This window comes from Enoplosus armatus, chromosome 20, assembly GCF_043641665.1.
Source record: "Enoplosus armatus isolate fEnoArm2 chromosome 20, fEnoArm2.hap1, whole genome shotgun sequence".
Classification (NCBI taxonomy): Eukaryota; Metazoa; Chordata; class Actinopteri; order Centrarchiformes; family Enoplosidae; genus Enoplosus; species Enoplosus armatus.
In genome coordinates, this window is record NC_092199.1 from 8769648 (window position 1) to 8789995 (window position 20348).

Consider the following 20348-nt stretch of genomic DNA (forward strand, 5'->3'; position numbering starts at 1 on the left):
CGTCTGAGTCGCTACCATTATACCTATCTTCATGGGTGACTCAACTGTGGCAGTATCAGAAAATCGTAAACATATCTACTGATTGAGAAGTGACAGTAAGTATTGGAACCATATTTAAAAGGGGAATATTTCATGTTATCTGTAATTTACTGTACCTTAGTCATGTGTCAACTGTGTGTTGATGATCCCCCCCCATCATAGCACAGTGGTACGCTCCAATAAAATGTGCTATAAATATCCGACCACTAGAGGACGCACTACAGCCATGTTTGGACAAACAAACGTTTGTTCTTTGTGTTAATGTAATTTACTGTATAGGAATAGGCTTGACTATTTTGTTGTTGTTATTTTGTTTATTATGTGTTTTTTTTTCATTATTATGCTGAAACAGGAAACTTGAAACCTTTTAATTCGGGTTTTTTTCACCAAATCAAAAATATAGCAGGCCTTAAAAATAAAAGCGAAAAAAAAAACTGTTAAAGCGTTAGACACTTTTTGAAACACATACTGTAATAGATATGCCTTCACAAAAGAAAAAAAGTTTAAAACATTATTCCAGTGTCGCAGCTGATATAATGAATGAGTGGCAAAAAATGCAGAGTGGTCAGATTGGCGCAGTGCTGCCCTCTCCTGGCTAATGTCAGAATCACACCGCTGGCAGTATACCAAAATAGCGGCGCTCCTGGCTCCTGTCACACATTTCTGTCTGTCAGAGGTGTGCTGCCCAGTCTTCTGGGGAGAGGAGATCGCTCGTAGGGAGACACAAGGGCACTAAACAACCCAACGGCTGGCTGCAGTTTTGTCGACGAGTTTATTCTTGAGATATGAGTCAGCGTAACACAGCATTCAAGGTAAGGGATTTTTCGTTCTCGCGAGCCCGGCTAGCGAGCTAGTGCTAGCTACATCGCCAACGTTGAAGTATAACTACCGCGCGTGTATTGTCATGGAAACTCAATTGTAACGTTAGCTTACATGACGTCGTTGCTGCATTTATGACTGGTAAAAGCTAAGTCACACAATGGCCTATTTTAGTGGCACAACCTCACGTTAGCCGGTTAACTTTACGTTGACATTGAGTGGGATCATTCACAGTATGGGATTTTACATCTAACCTTGACTAGCCATGTCTGCTCCAGTGAAATTGGGTTAATTAATTTAACATTAACCGCTTGCTCATTAACATTTCTAACGTCCGGCTAAATGGATTCCAAACTACAGTAGGTATCGCGAGTCCTTTAGTTAAGCCCTAACGTCAGGTTTGCCTCATGAGGCTCGGCAGCATGCCATGCGATGTGCCAGAGACGGAGACAGAAACTGCACAAGTCATCGTTTAATAACTTAACACGAACCTCCAAATTAAGCAGTTTAACCAGGTATTGTGAGGAGGTTGCAGCGTTAGTCAAACAAAACGGCGTTACTTTGTAGCTACGCCAGACATCACACTGCTTGGTTTGTGCCATTGTTGTCTGCACTGCTAGTTATCTGCACACCCCATCTGTCACACAGAGACTTCTCCTGTTTGACCTGCTTATGGCAAACAGCTTGGAGCAGTGAGACGGATTAACCTAGTCGTGTACAGTGTGTATGGACAGGGATTTTATTGCCATCTGAAAGATAAATAAAATGTGATTGAGTGGGAGATGAGCTGTCTCCCCTGATACCAGCTTTAGAAATGAATAATGGTATTTGTACAGTATAATTTGATCATTGTAGTTATCAAACAGATTAGTGACAGAATAATAAAAACCTAACCAAAGCCGCTGTTTCCTGTTAATATATACTTGTCTGTAAAGATTCAAGATCAAAGCTGGCATTTGCTGGAATGGGTGGCTAAATATTGGATATTGGTATGTGCTTCCTGGTGCATTCCTAAAAACTGGCAACGTAGCAACATACATAATCTGAATTCTTATCATGCTGACACACTTGATTGAAATTAGTTGGATGATGATATGGATATCACATAAGTATTTTCCATTTGGAGATTAAAAAGGTGACAATAGAGCCTTATTACTCGACATTAGTCAATATATTTAGTTGCATGGAAACTTTTAATGTTTCATTATGGCTACCTTCACCTGTTACCTAATCCTCACAGCTTCTCATTCTTCAACTTCTTTGTTTTGCTTCTAACAAAGTCACCCCATCAAGTGGAGTACTCCCGGCCATTGACCCTTTTGAAAACCCAGTTTCCCTCATCAGTGTGCGTATCACCTACATCCACCAAAACACTACAACAGGACAATGGCTCAAAGTGCATTCACCCATTGCTGGAAACTTGTTTGGCTGGAACATTTTTGCCAAAAGGCCTGCATGTCTGCCATCTCCCTCAGACTTAAGCCTGATTTATACTTCTGTGTTGAATCTAGCCGTGTGTTCTCTACGGCGTAGCCTGACTTGCACCTCCCCAGAAAGGTAACATTGCAGCGCACAGACCGCAACAACTGTGATTGGTCCGCTTGGTCACATCATATTTCCTCCTATGCATTTCTGGCTGCGATTGCAGAGCGACGCGGACACACCAGCGCACAAGTATAAATGCTCACAACGGTGTAGGCCACTTGCGTAGATTCAACGCCTTTGGTATTCACAGAAAGATGGATCTACACTGTCCCTTAAGTGATACACATACACATACATACAATGTTTGGTGTGAAAGCATTCATTCATAAAGTGACTCACTAACCTATTTCCAAACTAATGTGAGGCACTGGCCGTGGTGTTTTCTGTAAATTACCTTTGTACTCTCTTTGCACTTTTTCTCAGAAAAGCACTTCATTGGTAAACATCACAATTTACATGTTGATAGAAGTTAAACCCTGACACATAGAGGATGTGTTGGTTATCTGCCATTGCTGAACAGGGCTCCAGACAAACGTCTTTCAGCCAGCTCTGAAATGTTCAGAATATGGGTACAAACAAACCAAGCCCAGCGTGTCCCCCTGGAGGGACCACCTCATTCACCTGCTATTAAGCAGACAGAAAACAATTTGGAAACAACTGGCGGACTGGGCCAATGTCAAAGTTTTTTATTGTGTTTGCAGGTATTTGGGGCCCAGATGCGGCAAACCTCCATTGTAATAAGAGGTTAACAAGACAGTAACCAACATAGTGTGGGACCATTATCTGTGATGTTTATGTGGTCATTTCAGGTCACATAATGACCTGAAATAGTATTTTACAGTGTTTTAATCTTCAGAACATCATCACATAATATCAGCCAAATAGTGTATAAGAAAAACCTTTAAGTGTAATATTCTACAAAATCCTTGTTAGACAAATGAATTCTCTTCTAACTGTTTAAGAAATAGCCTCCCTTTATGTTATATCTATTTTGAATCCTATTTCATTTAGTGAATTTAGTACGTAGCTGAAGTTGTAGAGTTCAATACTTACATAAGTACCTTTCTTTGGGAAATACCATACATACATAGTCCAGCCCTGATACTTCTAATACTCCTGTCATAAACTTTCAGAAGCCATATGATTATGGATTAGTAAGTGTGCTGCACACACCCAATAGTTAATAGTTAACCCAATAGTTAACTGACCTGTAACAGATATTTATAGAACTACAGTGAATACAATAGTGACTCATCCCAAACCTCCTCTATTTGTAGTCCAGGTTTCCCTAATACGATGTGTTATAGAGCTGCACAACTTGAAGGGGTGTGACTTCGACACGTGGCTCACAGGCAAAGTGTCTGACTTGTGATGAACTGATATAAAGGAAAGATGCAAGCGCAATGTACAGTAACTGCAGCTTCTGTTGTTAACATATACATATATATTGTTTGCTTTGGTAGCATTTAGTTTGATAAAGTTCATTTGAGTTAAACTCTTATACATTTGAAGCAAGTTGTCTTAAGATGCTTGAGTGGCTCTTAAAAAAAATGAACTCTGGCAAACCGATATTTATAATAGCTAGCTAGCTAGCAGAAGTAAAACAAGTATACAAATATAGACTTGAACAATTGATCAGATGGTATTTGAGTGTACACAAAGGAGGGGCAAAAACCTATATAAATATGAATAAATCCAGCCATTTGACTTTTCTCTTCAGTAGGACAGTCGCCTGGTTGTTCCCAGAGGCCGTTCGCTCTCAGATGTTTGGACGTGTAAAGCACAAAACCTGCTGTGGACCAGCCCATAAATTGTATCTTATGTGTCTGGGGATTAGTGAAACAATGTAAAGAAAAGGTGAGCGCCAGAAAATCTGGCCTAACTGGAGCAAACAGGTGTTAAGTGAACCCGACTCACACTATCAGCATGATGCATCATGTGGGAGGGGCCCACATTTTCTTTAGCGATTAGTTTCTTTGGCTGTCCTGTTGAAGTGAGGCTGGTGTCATCTGGTTCATGCTCAGTGCTCATGCACTCAAAAATGCATAGCAGAGGCAGATGTTGCAGCATGTGGAGAGCTACATGTATATATTACAGCGGCAATAATGATGTCTTCGTGTTGTAGAAATCTGAAGCAAATCCCATTGTTCCCACGTTTTTGCATTGAAGGTTTCTTTCACCACAAGCTGAAACATGATACTAGAGTATTTTTGTTTTATTCAAAGCTAAATATGTATCTACTACTCTGTATTCTAGTTAGATTTGAGCACCTTGTTATTTTCACACTAACTTAGTTTAGAATAAGTATTATTGAAACTGACAGCGCACATATGGTTAACAGGAGGTGTATTTAATAATAAAAAAAATTCAATCTTAAATTGAATTGAAATAACGAGGTGCTCAAATTTTGCTAGCAAGTAAAGTAAGAGTTGATTTCCAATTCAGTTTTTAATCTGCAATAATCTGCCGTCAGTCAATTAATACCCAATCCTCTTGCTTGGAAAATGAAATCTTGCATATTGCAGAGTGATGGCTGCCTTGAAATGATTTAAAATGTAACCTCATGATAACCCTGTGTCTTGATGTCTTGACAGCTTGCCAGCTAGTGGTGTGTGATCTGGAGGAAAGGACAGCAGAGAAAATGGAGGTGTCAGATGGCTTGTTGCTGCAGGTCAACAATGGGGAGCAGTGGTGTAACCGCTGGAAACATCCCAACGATGACTCGGTGAGTCAGTCTTCGTAATGCCATTATACAGTAGGATCAGTATTACACATCTTGTCAGATTATAGGTGTTTAATCACATATGTTACATAGTATGTTATATAGTATGTACATAGTGTTATGTTATTCCTTTATCTTCAATGATCTTTGGGTGTGGATATGTTTCAGGACCGCAGCACCAGCCCCTCAGTCCTGCGCTGTGTCACCAGCACATGGAAGGAGGGCCTGCTGAACAGAAAGAGGCCCTTCGTGGGCCGTTGCTGTCACTCCTGTACACCACAGAGCTGGGTAAAGTTACACCACAGCTAATTAACTCTAACATGAGTACATTTGTTAGACTCTAGTCAGGTCCAGGGTATTATTTGTTCTAATGTAAATGCTTGTAAATGTAAAACCCTACAGCACCTGCCAAAAACTATTGATTGTGGCTGTTTGAAGTCCAAGCCAACATTAAAATGAACCATGACATCTCAATATCCAAATAAAATTCAAAGTACACATGTATTGTTATTTTATTATCTCATATTAGCAAAGGTTTGGTTGTCTCCACTATGTTTGCATGATCAGGGTGAAAATCTTACTTGGTATGTCTCTAAAAGATGCTACAGCCTCTGGCTATATAAGTTGCCTAGGGCAGGGAATGTGTAACAGCCTAGGGATCAGGCATTTTTTTTATATTTCTTTCAAAACAATGTGTGAAGCACTACTTAAAGTTACAGCATGGGGAGTAAGTTTTCCTGCATCAATGGATATAAGAAAATGATGAGTGCTTTAACACAGAAAGACAATTTCTTCCAGCACATGCTTAAGAACTACTGGATAAATAACAGTCAAGCTAAACCAAACCAGACTGACTTTGTGTAACTTTTAGGCCGGTCTGACACAGTGTTTCAGGATGAGGCAATGGTGGCTCCAGCTTGTTTAGTTTTGCTCATCTGGAATCCAATCTGCATTGCTTGCAGAAATGTGTGTTTCATCACTGTCTCTACGGCTCTTAGTTATTAGGCTGGAAGTTATGTTGATGATTCAAATCCCTACCTTCTACCTCATAATACTAATAATTTTTGTTTGGGTCCCAGGAGAAACTGTTCAACCCCAGTATTCCATCTCTGGGACTGCGCAACGTCATCTACATCAACGAGACCCACACCAGGTAAACAAAGCAAAAGCTACCCCGTTATAGAATCACTTCCTCCACAGTATCTTGCTCTGAGCAGTCTACTGGCCTCGCAAGAGGAACATATTCCACTTCTGAAACTACATGTCGAGCTGGTTGGCTTTCACATACCGCTTTGGCATCTCATGACTCGTAAATTTCACCCTGCAACAAGAGCAAGAGCTCTAACTCCTCCTGTACAATACAATCAATACAGTGCAGACAGGCACCGGCCTTCCTAACAACCTGTGTATGATAAATGGCTTTAAGTCAAGAGGACCGATTTGTGAAACAGTGGAAAGGTGGACAGATGAATAATTTAAAGTGTTTGTCAGTGGACACCAGACACATGCATCCAGTGACTGACCTTAGCAGTAAGACACCTTAATACATCAACCCCAAACAATATAAACATGAGCTTGGTGGAAATCTAGTTCTTCTTCTTCAGAGCCCAAGATAAAACCTATTTGCCACCATGCTCCTAATGGCATGGGAAAAACTGAAATAGATTCATGTCTAGTTTTTATTCTGCATTGTATTAGCATGTAGAAAGAGACATCCCAGAGCCAAGATGGGCTGAAGTCAGTATGGACACATTAGTATTGTTATTTTTGTCTGACACAATCAATAGTGTGTTATGTATGAGCTCAGCAAGGTGGAACAAAACCACCATAACACAAAATGGATATGTCAGCCACAGCCAATCTCTGGTTCCTGAAAATGTGTTAAATTACCAGGAAATCAGTGAAACCAACAACTTCTGTCTCAACAGTCTGTTAACTGAACAGTTAAACTACACCTTTTATTTTGTGTGAGTGTATGTATGAGAGATTTTGATCAAATGTTTTCACAGATATTTAAATGACATATTATATAGTGTAACCATGCGTACGGTATATTTGAGAATGTGTTCTCTTCTTACATGTTTCTGTATGTATACATTGGTGCACATGTGTGTCTATGTGTGCTCATGCAGACAGCGGGGCTGGCTGGCGCGCAGGCTGAGTTATGTACTGTTTGTCATGGAAAGAGATGTCAACAAGGACATGTTCACCAGGAACGTGGTGGACAATGTGCTGAACAACAGCAGGTAAGAGTCAACGTAACAAGAGACAATTTGTTGGAATGTGCCATCACGGTGCAATTGAGAGTATGTAGTGGGAATAAAACTCCAAACCTGGGCAACATTAGTATTATTAAACAATACAGTCAAGTCAATTTTATTTATATAGCCCAATATCACAAATCACAATCTGTCTAACATACAACACCATCTGTCCTTATACTCTTTATTCCCCAAAAAGAATTCCCCAAAAAACCCTTTTAACAGGGAAAAATGGAGGAAACCTCAGGAAGAGCAACAGAGGAGGGATCCCTCTCCCAGGACAGACAGACATGCAATAGATGTCGTGTGTACAGAATAGACAAACATAATGAATTATAAAGAAGGGAGTGGAAACACTAAACTAATGACATTTGGGGATAAAGTGTACAAAAGGAGACCAGATTAAGTGACATTTTGACAGGAGCAATGCTGCACTCAAATGTTTTGAATGATGGTGTTCGTAGGCTAGAAGATGCAGCCTTATGTTTGTGCTGTGCCTTTGTCCATCACAGCGTGGAGAGTGCTATTGTGAAGGTGGCCACAGATTTGGATGCTGCAGCCAGCCAGCCTGGCCAGGAGCACAAAGCCGTCAGTAAAGTGAAGCAGAAAGCCAGGGCCTTCCTCCAGGAGATGGTGGCCAACATTTCACCAGCCTTTATCAGGTACATGCTGTATATTGTAAACTGCCTCACCTCAGTTGCTTTCAGTTATTGATTGATCGTATTGGGCTCTTTCACTGTACTGCAGTTATCTAGATTCTGAACTCTTTGTTTCTGTTCCACATCTTCACTTTTCTCTGTGTTCAGGCTGACAGGGTGGGTCCTCCTGAGGCTATTTAATGGTTTCTTCTGGAGCATCCAGATCCACAAGGGACAGCTGGAAATGGTCAAGAAAGCTGCCACAGAGGTCAGCAGCAACTGCACACACAAAGAAAATGGATTACACTGTCACAACATAATCTGACATATTTTTGACAGCTAAACACTTACTTTTCACAAACGGACAGAATAACATGCTAACAAGATCATAACACAGTCATACTTACTCTTGGCTGTGTGTTTATTACAGTTTACAGTTACAGTATCAGTGCAGTCTCATATATTGATCGTCATAATACATTTCTGATGGATACATGGTAAATGTGTAGTATATTCACTGGAGACATTAGATCAAATTAAAAGACAAAATGTTGCTCCATTTATTGTCATTTTTTAGACTGGAGTTTGGCTCCATCTGCACTGAGGAATGTTCTGTGTTTATTATAAAATCGTCTATGTCTTTTCCTTACAGCAAAATGTGCCCATGGTCTTCCTCCCAGTTCACAAATCCCACATCGACTACCTGCTCATCACATTGATCCTGTTCTGTCACAACATCAAAGCCCCACATATTGCTGCTGGAAACAATCTAAGCATCCCTATCCTCAGGTAAAAAACCCTCGAAGCCTCATGTCAACTTTGATCTGACAAGAAGGAGTATTTCTGCTCTGTGTAAGTGAAAACACAAAGATTAGTTTGATATCACAAGAAAGGGAATTCTTTGGCAATATATCAGAGAGGAATTAAACCTGAACTAAAGAGTGAGACTAAAGATTGATGCTGATTTTACTTTGAGGGAATATAAATTGCCAGGCAGCCAGCCTGACAACAGGTTGTGAACCTGTTTTATGCTAATCTGCTTTAAATAGTATTTGAGGTTCTACAACAGATCTTCTATAGTACATGGGTGCTTGTGATATAGGCCCCAAGTATCAACCTGAACTGCCTTTACTAAAGAACAACAGAAACAAATTCACCACCTCGTGCTTTCTGGAATAAGATACAGAAGAGGGAATATTAAGGAAATGAAGAAGTGAAATGTTTTTTAAAAAGCATTGAAAAAGAATGCTGTAGAGATTATTTCAAAAAGTTCAGCTGTTAGCAACACTTTGTTGTTCAAATCACATTGAATACTCACAATAATTACATTTAAAGAGGAATCACTATAGCACAGTGATGTCCTTTAATCACAATCCAAATTATTGCCCTATAGTAATTACAATTTTGAAAGTGACATTTATTGACAGCAGTGTATTTTGCGTCGGTGCAGAAAGTTTACCGTGGAAGCCACTTGATCAAACTTTCTTTGTTTTCAGCACCCTCATCCGTAAACTTGGAGGATTCTTCATACGACGGAAAATGGAGGAGACAGGGGATGGGAAGAGAGACATTTTGTACAGATCACTCTTACAAGCGGTAAGTCTACAGGCCGGTTCAACACACCGTTCCTAAATTCAGTTAGTGTGTATGTGTGTGAGGTTTTTTTTCTTAGCATGATTTATTATGTAACTGCAGGTTGTCTTCATGCTTTTCTGCTCTGTGTGCTCTTTTCATTCCCGAGTGATGGGAAGGGAGAGTTAAAAGCCTTTGTTACATAATGTTAGCCCGGCTGTTTCTTTCTTTCTTTTTTGCTTTGCATGGATTTATAACTCAATTTAACACATTATAGCATTTTACCTTTTGAATCAGTTATTAAAACACTACTATTATCCTGTAGTAGTGTCAAAGTAACTTCTGTACACTTCTCTAAACCTTCTGCTGTAAAAGTAAGATGGTATTTGGCTGAGAAATGCTGCTTTTCTACATTGTACTGACCCAGATCCAACTCCTACTGTATGCTGTCAATTTTGCTCTGCTGGGAGCTTTTATACATTTTCTAACATACTTAGACACATCATTAAGGACATTATATGGTGTCACATGAAGCGTAGCAGTGTAACCTGATGGTTATGTCATAGGTGTGTGACTACAGTACAGATGGTCACAGCTTTGACTCCTGTGACTGTTATGAGTCTTGGCCAGGCCTGGGTAAAATAGTGTTATTGATTTATTGTTTTTCCTTTCAAATATCCCTAAAATGTCAGTAAAACGGAACATACACATGTTGACATATTGTTCGTGAGCCTTTTTAAGCACAGTTTGAGCTGTGTAATGCAATGTAAACTAAGAGGTTATTCATTGAAGTCTTTCCGACTGTGACACTGGTTGGAATATGTTTCCACTCTGACGTGTGCATTTTGCATCTCAAGGAAGTCACTGAAGCAAAAGCTTCTTGAATAGACTGAATGAGAAATTAGAAGCTGATTTAAAACTGGAATCTGAACCTTTTGTTCAGCTCTTGTATTTGGATAATGTGGCTTAACAAGCTTCTGCTTATGAGAAAACCTGAACTAATGTGAATGGCTACTAATGTTAATATTAATGCTTTGTCATCATAAGCTACTTGTAGCTTAAAGGCTCTAAATGAGCTTTCTACAAAATAGCTAGGCTGCTGAGTGGATTTACCTAATTGTACCAGACTTATCAGAGTTGCTGTCAATTTGTATGTTTGGAGTCTATGGAAGAGAGTTGAGAGCAATGAAAGCAACAAAGGCTGTGTATTGTGCCCCTAAGATAAGACTTATCAGCTGAAGATATATGAGCAACTGTTGGACATGACAACCTACATATTATCCCTTTGTACCTCTAATATTTTACCTTACTTCCCATCAAACGGAGTATTGGTTTGCCACCATAATTGTGGAAAGTGTACCACATAGTACTTTAATTTCGTTGAAGATAGGGTTTGAATGTGGCACTCCTGTGTCGCTCATAGAAATTGTAATTGGCCGAACTCCTTCACAGGCAGAAGTGCAAGCATTAAAAAAAAGCTGCTCTAATTTCAGTTGCTGCTGTGAAAGCCGAACCTGGGTGTCTGTCCTCTTCATGACTTACTCTAAATGCCACCGAGTCCATTTCAGGACAAAGCTTCTCTTCTCAGAAGTGTCTTCATAGCAAGAGACAGCTGTGTACATACTGTGCTCAGATGGATACCATTACACAACATGGCTGCCTTGGCACTTGCCCAGTTCCCTGCAGTGTGTTTGGGGGTCAGACTGTTGTTGACCACCTCTCATTTTGAACTTGTATTCAGGCTGCATGTACAGCAGCTGCACAGGGTTCACTTTACTCAACTTCCACCTTGGTAATGGAGTCAGTGTTGTTTTTGCGGCAAATTGCATTTTCATCAAAAGCATTATGACCTTTACACACAGTGTGTGTGTGCACATATGTCTCACATTTGACATCCAATGCCACCTTTGTTTTTTATCCAATTTTATCCCACCATTCTCACATCAACATTTTTCTCTGTGCTTCATCAATCTCCCGTCAGTATACGGAGGAGTTGTTGCGTCAGCAGCAGTTTTTGGAGGTCTACCTGGAGGGTACCCGCTCCCGCAGCGGTAAGCCGTCTACAGCGCGTGCAGGCATGCTGTCCATTGTGGTAGACACACTGTGCACTGGGTCCATCGCAGATGTACTGGTGGTGCCAGTTGGCATCTCTTATGATCGTATTATTGAGGGCAACTACAATAGCGAGCAGCTGGTAAGTGCTTGGATGATGTCTGTTATTTGTGTGTACTTTTGCTTTGGCAACAAAGCTGTCTTCCTCAGTCATTCAAAAACAGAGTAGATATTATAGTATTGGCTTTTGAAATTGTAGCGAGGAAATGAGAGGACAAAAGGTTTTGTTTGTTAGTGTGAAAGATGATTAATGATCAAGTCTACACTGTTAACCGTCTTTACTCCTCAATCCCACCAGGGCAAACCCAAGAAGAATGAGAGTTTGTGGGGAATAGCATGTGGAGTGTTCAGGATGCTGAGGAAGAACTACGGTTGCGTCCGAGTTGACTTCAACCAGCCCTTCTCCCTAAAGGTGACTGATCACTGATCACTTTATACAAACAGCTGCTGTTATACATATACAGCTGTTATGGCCACGTGGAGCTTGATATAGAGAGGCCCTGTCTCAGTTTGTATTTGTTAGGAACCTTTTGTGTGTCAAATGTAGGAGTACCTGGACACCCAGAGAAGCCGCCATATTCCACCATCAGTGTCCCTGGAGCACAGCTTGACACCCACCATTATTTCTGCACAGTAAGGGCAAACACACACACACACACACACACACACACACACACTCTCTGACGCTCAGTAATACCTTCCTCAGACCAGTGCACATGCACAAACCAGCATTCCCACCAGTCCCACCTGTAATATTATGAACCCTCGGGTCACAAACTTGACTTCTCCCTCCTGCTACTTCACCGCCGAGTCTGTTATCTGACATCCGAGCTCAGAGCTTGAGTTAGCATTGGCAGGGGTCACTTCAGTTCAGCGCTCTCCCTTCATAATAAAACTGATACAGTCATACAGCACATCCACAAGGACAGCAGCGTGTCATCCAAGCTGGTCTGGAGTCACAAGTTCAGAACTCATGCCAGAGCCGACTGACAACCCTCTAGACACAAATTGCAAATACTATTTCATAAAAAGTACCTCTACACTATGCATAGTGACCCTCACATGTTAAATAATAGCATATTCTGTCTTGAACATATATGGCATGGTTGGTTGAGACGTGACTGTGCAGAAATAGCCACAGGTTCAGGAGGGTAATGGTAAATTAATAATTACACTTAGTAAGATATGAAGTTCCCTTCAGTTCAGATTAGTGTTTATTTAAAACTCATAGGGCAGTTTATTTGCAGCATAAAGCCATAGTGCACACCTTGTGTGTAGACTTTTTGGTGCCCGTCTATTTACAGTCCTGTCCTGTTTCTGTGTCTAAGCTATCATTTAGAGATTATTTTAAAACCTTTTATTGGTGGTTTCAATCATTTGCCATAGTGCTTCTGTTGATTTTCATTCAGACCCAACCCTTCAGCAGCATCTGTTCAACAAGAGAGAAGGAAACTAATTTGTGAAATGAACTTGTGTTTGTTTTGACATGAAAACCGCCTTTTTAAATTATGCACACCATATCAAGCTGACATAATAAGACTAGTGTCAAACTGCATGTTTACATGTTGAGGTGTTGTTATTATTATTCCAGACCTGAGGCTCAGCTGTTCGAGGGGCAGGAGGAGGAGCAGCTGAACAGAGAGCTGCCCGATGACATCTTGAGACGACAACTTATTAACAACCTGGCCAAGCACGTCCTCTTTAGTAAGAAACTCACACATCCACAGCCAGTGGATTAACTGCACCCTAACTGTAGTCCTGCTTCGTACAGTATTTATATTTATATATATATATTTATCTCCAGTGTTTAACTAAGGCTGCTTACTTCAAAGTCACAGTGCAATTTATACCTTTTACATTTTTAGTTTGTAGTATAAAAAGACATCAAGTAAGACGAGTCATCACAATACCGTCCTTTTCAAAGTCTTCCAACCACATTCAGCTGAATGTCATATGGCACTATTTAGCCTATCTCATGTAGTAGACATATTGGAGCACATACAGCTTGCTGCTGTATTAGGCATTCCTCTTTTATCTTCTTCTTTTGCACATGCGTCTCCTTTTCATCCTGTGTTAAAGGTGCACCTGCCAGCTGGAGCAAAGGCAGCCCTCATGAAATGCTATCCATCATACTGCCTCCATTAATTGAAATCCAACACAGCACAGCATCAGTCCGTCCGCTTCACATCACTCAGGGCTTTTTGCCCCGGGGTAGCACTACAGGAACCGGTTCTCCCCAGCTCATTCAGCTGCATTCTCCGACGCTAGGCCTATTTGCTTTTTCCTCTCTGCCAATCACAAAGCTTCCAGCTGGATGGCATGTTGTTTTCAGCCAATAGGATGAAGGGGAGGATAGAGAAGCAGGAGAGGGGAGGAATGCAGTACCAGTGCTCACAAATGTTTTACTCCCCTGAACTTGAACTATGCTAACGATGACCACTAGTAACCTTTGTCCTAACACACGTGTGTGTACACACACACACACACACACACACACACACACACACACACACACACAACATTGTTTTCTCTGCCTGTCTAATATATTATCAATATAATAAACCCTTTTGGATCTTTTTAATCCTGTGTTTGTTAAAAGAAAATGTCACACCTAATTACCCCAGACGCACTTTGTACATACTTTATTTTAAGACAGTAAAATTAAATGTGCAAAATATTTAAAATAGTCATAGATTGTCAATGAGTCCCATCTGCACATACTGTTTTAGCTCTTGATATAATAACCAATGTCTGACATAAGAGACGTCCAAGTCAGATGCTTTACAGCATTCACATGTTTTTTGTCTTGTAAATTTAGAATGATAAATATTTACAGGTGTTGTGGTCTCTAATGTAGGAGAAGGGTTTTATCTGTGCCCTCCAGCTGTGAAGCATTACTCTCAAATTATATCCTCTTTGTATCTTCCCTCGCAGCGGCTAATAAGTCCTCAGCGATCATGTCTACCCACATCGTAGCCTGTCTGCTGCTGTACAGACACAGACAGGTAAGTCTGGCTGCCTTTCATGTCCTCTCTTGGTGCTTAGCAACTGTATTACTGCACCCTCTTTTTCCCACATCCCTCTGTTCCTCAGATTTCTTCTCCTTTTTTGTCTCTGTTTTTTTCCACCTCTTGCCCATCATTCTCCCTTTCTTACACCAAGGTGATCCAAATGTCACATACCTCTGCATGGTACGTCTCTCTCTGATCTTGCTCTTCCTGCATCCTCTCTCACCACCTCTGTACATTAGCGGTGGGCCTCTGCCCTCTGCAGGCACACTGATGTAAGTGGGTGACAGCAGAAAACTATTACTGAAATTGTCTTTCTGTCTGGAGGAATTGGCCAGTGCTGCATACATCGAACTCAAGCCAAGTCTTGCATTTTGTTTTCTGAATCTTGGCTTTCAAATGTTTTTGAGCTTATTTTTCTCCTCCACTTTGTTCCAGGGGGTGGTGCTGTCCAAGCTGGTGGAAGACTTCTTCAACATGAAGGAGGAGATCCTGTCACGGGACTTTGATCTGGGCTTTTCGGGGAACTCGGAGGATGTGGTCATGCGTGCCCTCCACCTGCTGGGAAACTGCGTCAATGTGACCAGCAGTGCGAATCGCAATGGAGAGTTCACCATCGCACCCAATCAAACTGTACCAGCGCTTTTCGAGCTCAACTTCTACAGCAATGGCCTTTTCCATGTCTTTATTTCTGATGCAATTATTGGTATGTTGAGCCATGAGGTTGTTCTTGTGTCCTGTGCTCTCTCTGCTTTTAAATTCCATCAGTTAGATGCTAGTTTTGGAATTTTTCTCCACTAAATTTGTTTATGATTTGTCTCCAGCCTGCAGCATCCTGTCGCTGCAGCGAGAGCTGGTCGCAGAATCAGAGTCTGATCACCAGCCCGATAGTCTCAGTAGCCTCCCTCTCAGTCAGGAAAGACTCATCCGCAAGGCCGCCGGGCTCTCCCACTTCCTTATCAATGAGGTGGCTGTGGCACCAGTAAGTCCGGCACATTGTCTCCATCTTTCTAAACTTTGTAAAAGAGTCCAGCAAGTAGCAAGAGGACATTTAAACCCATGTAAAATACAACTCCACATGTGTTGTTTCGTGTTTCACAGTGTCTCTCCATCTCCTCCTCTCTGTCCCACAGCCCTGTCAGACTATTTACCAGGTTTTACACGATGCAGTGACCCGACTCATCCAGTATGGAGTTCTCTACGTAGCAGAGGTCAGTTAACAGATACAAACCTCACTGAATGAAAATGAAAGTAACCACCTTGACTAATGCTGGAAGTTGACTCATGGTGAATATCTTGGGAAGCGTTGTAAACTATAATTGCTTACTGTAAGTGTAATATGTGGTGGGACATTTCCATGGCCCAGATGGTCTCATTTGTGTGTGTTTGTGTGAGTCAGGAGGACCAGGAGGAACTGAGTCCCAGCCCCACAGAGGAACCTTGGCCCAAAAAGTTCCCCGAGCCCCTTTCCTGGAGAAGCGACGAGGAGGACGAGGATAGTGACTTTGGAGAGGAGCAGAGAGATCGCTACCTAAAGGTCTAGTTCAGTCATACTTATCTAAAAATACTATTTTGAACTGTTTTATTAGAGCCAACAGAACCACCACCATGGCACCATCTTCTAGAACCGTTTTCAAGTTGTGTTTGATCAGGCAACATCCAGTCACTCACTTTCTTTCCCTGATTTTTTTTAAATTTATTTTTGTCAATCAGGTGAGCGTTTCCACAGAGCACCAGGAGTTCTTCGTCTTCCTGCAGCGGCTTGTCAGCCCGGTACTCGAGGCCTACAGCGGGGCCGCGATCTTCGTCCACAGTCTGAGTCAGCCCATGGCCGAGTCCGACTACACTCAGAGGCTCTTCAGATACTTGCTCACCCGCACAGAGAGAGGAGTGGCTGCTTATGGTAATACTGCAAATATTTCCCCACTTACTGTACACTTCAGGAAAGGTGTTATTCAAAGCCCATCATTCAGGCTTAGTTTCAACTTGGAATAAACAATTAAAGGGCACTGCATAATTATTCCATGTAGTTTCCTTTAATAATACAAAGAAAATTCATTATTAAACCACAACAGTTACTGGGACTAATGTGCTAGCACTAGGTTTATGCTGTATGTACGCACGAGTCTCAGCAAAAATTACTTTGAGATTAACTATGAATTAACTAGGAACATTTTCAAGAATGAAATGTCAGTCATAAGGGTGTTTAGTTAGTATTTCTGAGTCTCTTTTTTTTTATTCTCCAGGTGAAAGTGCAACTCATTACTTGGTGAAGAACACAGTGAGGACATTCAAAGAGCTCGGGGTAAGAGTGTTTTTGACTTTTAAAATTGTTTTTATTATATATATATCAAGTTTACAAACAAATTAAATACAAATTTAATTTGTTTTACAAATTAAAATACAGTATAGTGTTAAGAAAATAGGGTTTGGGTGGATTCAGGTTCAGGTTCATCCAGCTGGAGTTGAGATGTCTCCTGTGCTGTGGTTTTCTGTAGGTCCTGAAGGAGAGAAGAGAGAACCGGGTGACAACTCTGCAGCTGAGCAGCACCTTTCTACCTCAGGCCAATCGGAACAAACTCCTGCAGTACATCTTAGGTTTCACCCTGCTGTGACCGAGACACCTTTCAGCCCAGCTCAGACCCCCGGCTCCTTCCAATAAAGGGCTTCTACTGGTTACTTCAAAACAATCCCAGGTGCTACTCTGTGGAAAGCTTTACCAGGAAGTGCCTTCTCGTAACAGCCGCTAACGGTTAGCTGTTAGCCGGAAGAGACTTGAAGCCAGTCTTCCCTTTTCGTTCCAGTCTATGGCTCCCTGTCTTAGAACTGTGCAGCTGATAAAACCCTTGTATCGTTCTTTGAGGAGGTACCTCTAGGACTCATCCCCTCTTTGTGAACTTTGCCAGTGAAGTCATGAGGTTTTAATATGGTCAAGATTTTAAACTATCAGAAAATATACTCAAGCAGGTTAGTAAATAAGAAAAATCACTTTTACAGCAATCCGAACAAAGCAAGCTGCCTTTCGTCTATACAAGTGAACAAGCAAAATATGCATAGAAAACGATGGTAAACAGTACCAACAACAAAGGCATTTTTATGTTAACTCTTTCTGCTCGTTTGTAAAACTGCTGTATTCTCTCCAGTGCGCTCCACTATCATACGGTAGAAAACATGTCAAAATGTAGTTTGATGAAAGGCTAACGACTAACAAATTCCTGTACATAGGCCACAAGAGCAATGTCTCTCATTTGTAGTGCATTTAAATACATGCACTCTGGTGTCTTCAGATTTAATAATGTAGGAACATTAAATAGAAAGATTGCGTACATATCCAAATTTTCATTTGCCAAAATGAATGTCCAAATCTGATCTACTCCTCTTTGTAGACGGCTTTGGTCAGTTATACTGCACATTTACTGGTTTAAGATATCAAAAATTAAGCAGCAAATCAGTTCAAAATTGCAAAAGTATCTACTTGGCAAACACAAAATGTACCTGTTGAGAGTCCGGCGCAGTAGAAGCCTAAAATCACAAGCATCTACAATTAAGTGCATTCAAACCACTAATATCTAAGTGCATTCAGTTACACTTCTCGTCATGGGTTTTGATGAAAAGTGACTTTGATCTCTGTGTTTGTGCAACACCTTTTTCACTTTTTAATGAATGTCACATAGCACAGCACTTAAAATACCAGCCATCACATCCACTTAAGTTCAAATGCAACAAGCTCAGAAACTCTTTGGTCATGCCTTTCAGGGAAAGCAGAGATTTGGGATAACCACCACGTTTTTCCTGTATTACAAACACACTGTATAAAAGCCGTCATGGCATCACTGCTGAGAGAGCAACTTTGCTCCAATGGTTGGGCATTTGCACGACAGAGGAACCGCATAGCGCGGTGAAAATAAATGGTACATATCCACTGTGTAATCCGTCTGAACAAAAGGTCACGCCTGTAAAAAGTTTTGCTACTTGTGAGAAAAAGCTGTTGTCTCTGATGTACTGTCAGGAAACTCTTGAAGAAAGGAGAACACGTCTTTCTCCTTTGTTTACTTTTAAATGTAGACTGCCGTGAGGAGCAGTGATGTTTCTGAAAACTAAATAATAGTCGTTAACTATCAGGTTTACCTATTCTTTATTTTTCTTGGTGATAGCAATGCTTCACTTCAGATTTTCTGGGGGAAAAAAATAACAGTCTAAAAATGTACTGTAAACACACGTTAAATTACCAGTAAGTAGATCCCAGTCATTTCAATGTTTGTTCAAAAATGCACAAAAATAAAAAAGTTCAAATGTCAGACAGGTTTGGAATAAAAACTGTTGATCATGAAAATCAAAAACATACTAAAACTACCAAAGTAAAACATAAGTGAAATTAAAACCTGATAGTGAAACCTCACTGCACAGTACCTGTGCATTTAGCTGCAGAACGGTTTTCATTTTTCTTGGACTCAATATTTAGGTCTTGTCTTATGTGTGTAATTATAAATCTGAATACATTTTGCAACATGAACATAAATGTGCAACATCATCTAAGTTGGTGTATGAGTGCACACAGCTGGTAGGAAAAAGGGGTGTGAGACGAAGGGGTGTGTTTGAAGAGGGCGGAGAAAGTTTGATAAATGGTCGGCATTATTCGAGGGGATGCGAACACAAATCCCAGATTGATAATGTGAAGACGGTGTGAATGTTTGATCTCGACATTCTTGATCTGTCAGGGCAATAAAGTAAATGGGAATCGGGTGTCTGATATACATTTAAATGAATATTTACACTGAATGTCTCCAACAGTGCTTGTTACAATTAATTTAAACGCTTTTTCTCAACATTCAGCTTTATTTAATAAAATAAACCTGCATATTTTCATGCAGTTTTTCAAATATGGAATATCCCTAAAATTGAAGGTGAATGACACCCATAGCATGTTGAAGAACAGAAAAGTAAGTTATTTAAATGGAAATGTGATCAGAGTGTACAAAAAAAATAGTGCTCAAGTGCAGAGGGAGCATCTTGACATTCAAAGCATTTCTGAGCCCACAATCTGTACAAGTCCCCACGACGAGAGGGACCCCCCCCCTCCTCCAAGACAAAACCACTCTACGTACTGTACTGCATGTTTCCTCTGGTCGCCTTTAATGATCGACACTTCAATGTGAACTCTACTTAACCTGAGAATTGTATTTTCCAGTCTAGTGTGTGAATTATGTTGCAGAGAAAGGTAGTTGATCTTGTAGGAGATGAAGTTAAATGTGTTACCTCTTGAATGTATCTCATCTGTGCCCGAAAAGGTCAATGTGATATTGTAGAAAAACTCAAATGAAGTCGAGGACATGAAATGTTTTTGGGTTTTTTATGAACTGCTCATGGGGATTGTTGAGACTCGTCGCTATTGAAGCTGCATTAACAACATCCCTCTACAACTATGTAACTTTGTAGGATAAAAAGAAAAAAATGCCTGTATCTGGGGAGCAGGTGCCTTTTTAAAGCACTGTAGTGTCCTTCGGTGTTTTTTTTTTTGTTCTGTTTTTTGTGCATGTTAACAGGTTATTTCGTGTGGGAATCCAAAAGAACACTAGATTGTAACTTAAAAAAAAAAATCAAAAAACACAAGAGCAGAGAACTTGTGGTTACTATAAGAGGAATCACCAGCTACTAAAAAAAAAAAGTCACTTTTTCTGTTCTTGCTTTCTTG

General features: G+C 40.7%; 1 protein-coding gene across 2 annotated transcripts; it reads left to right on the forward strand.

Moving 5' to 3' along the window:
- Window positions 1-4964: 4964 nt before the first annotated feature.
- gpam (glycerol-3-phosphate acyltransferase, mitochondrial) lies at window positions 4965-17299 on the forward strand. 2 transcript variants are annotated; one of them, XM_070927213.1, is made up of 20 exons: window positions 4965-5068; window positions 5234-5353; window positions 6145-6218; window positions 7198-7311; window positions 7839-7988; window positions 8133-8232; window positions 8617-8753; window positions 9461-9560; window positions 11518-11730; window positions 11947-12060; window positions 12196-12281; window positions 13240-13352; window positions 14583-14653; window positions 15095-15362; window positions 15481-15638; window positions 15790-15867; window positions 16056-16193; window positions 16370-16559; window positions 16903-16961; window positions 17155-17299. In XM_070927213.1, the coding sequence occupies exons 1-20, from the start codon at window positions 4985-4987 to the stop codon at window positions 17269-17271; spliced, it is 2484 nt and encodes an 827-aa protein (XP_070783314.1). In that variant the 5' UTR covers window positions 4965-4984; the 3' UTR covers window positions 17272-17299. The 2 variants fall into 2 exon arrangements, with proteins under 2 accessions (XP_070783314.1, XP_070783315.1); XM_070927214.1 differs by having other exon boundaries at window positions 4985-5074; window positions 5228-5353.
- The last annotated feature ends 3049 nt before the right edge of the window (window positions 17300-20348 follow it).

Coding starts and splice junctions, on each gene's coding strand:
- gpam (XM_070927214.1), top strand. CDS start 4,985: ATGGAGGTGTCAGATGGCTTGTTGCTGCAGGTCAACAATGGGGAGCAG. Junction 8,754..9,460: donor CTAAGCATCCCTATCCTCAG/GTAAAAAACCCT, acceptor CTTTGTTTTCAG/CACCCTCATCCGTAAACTTG. Junction 15,868..16,055: donor GAGTTCTCTACGTAGCAGAG/GTCAGTTAACAG, acceptor TGTGTGAGTCAG/GAGGACCAGGAGGAACTGAG.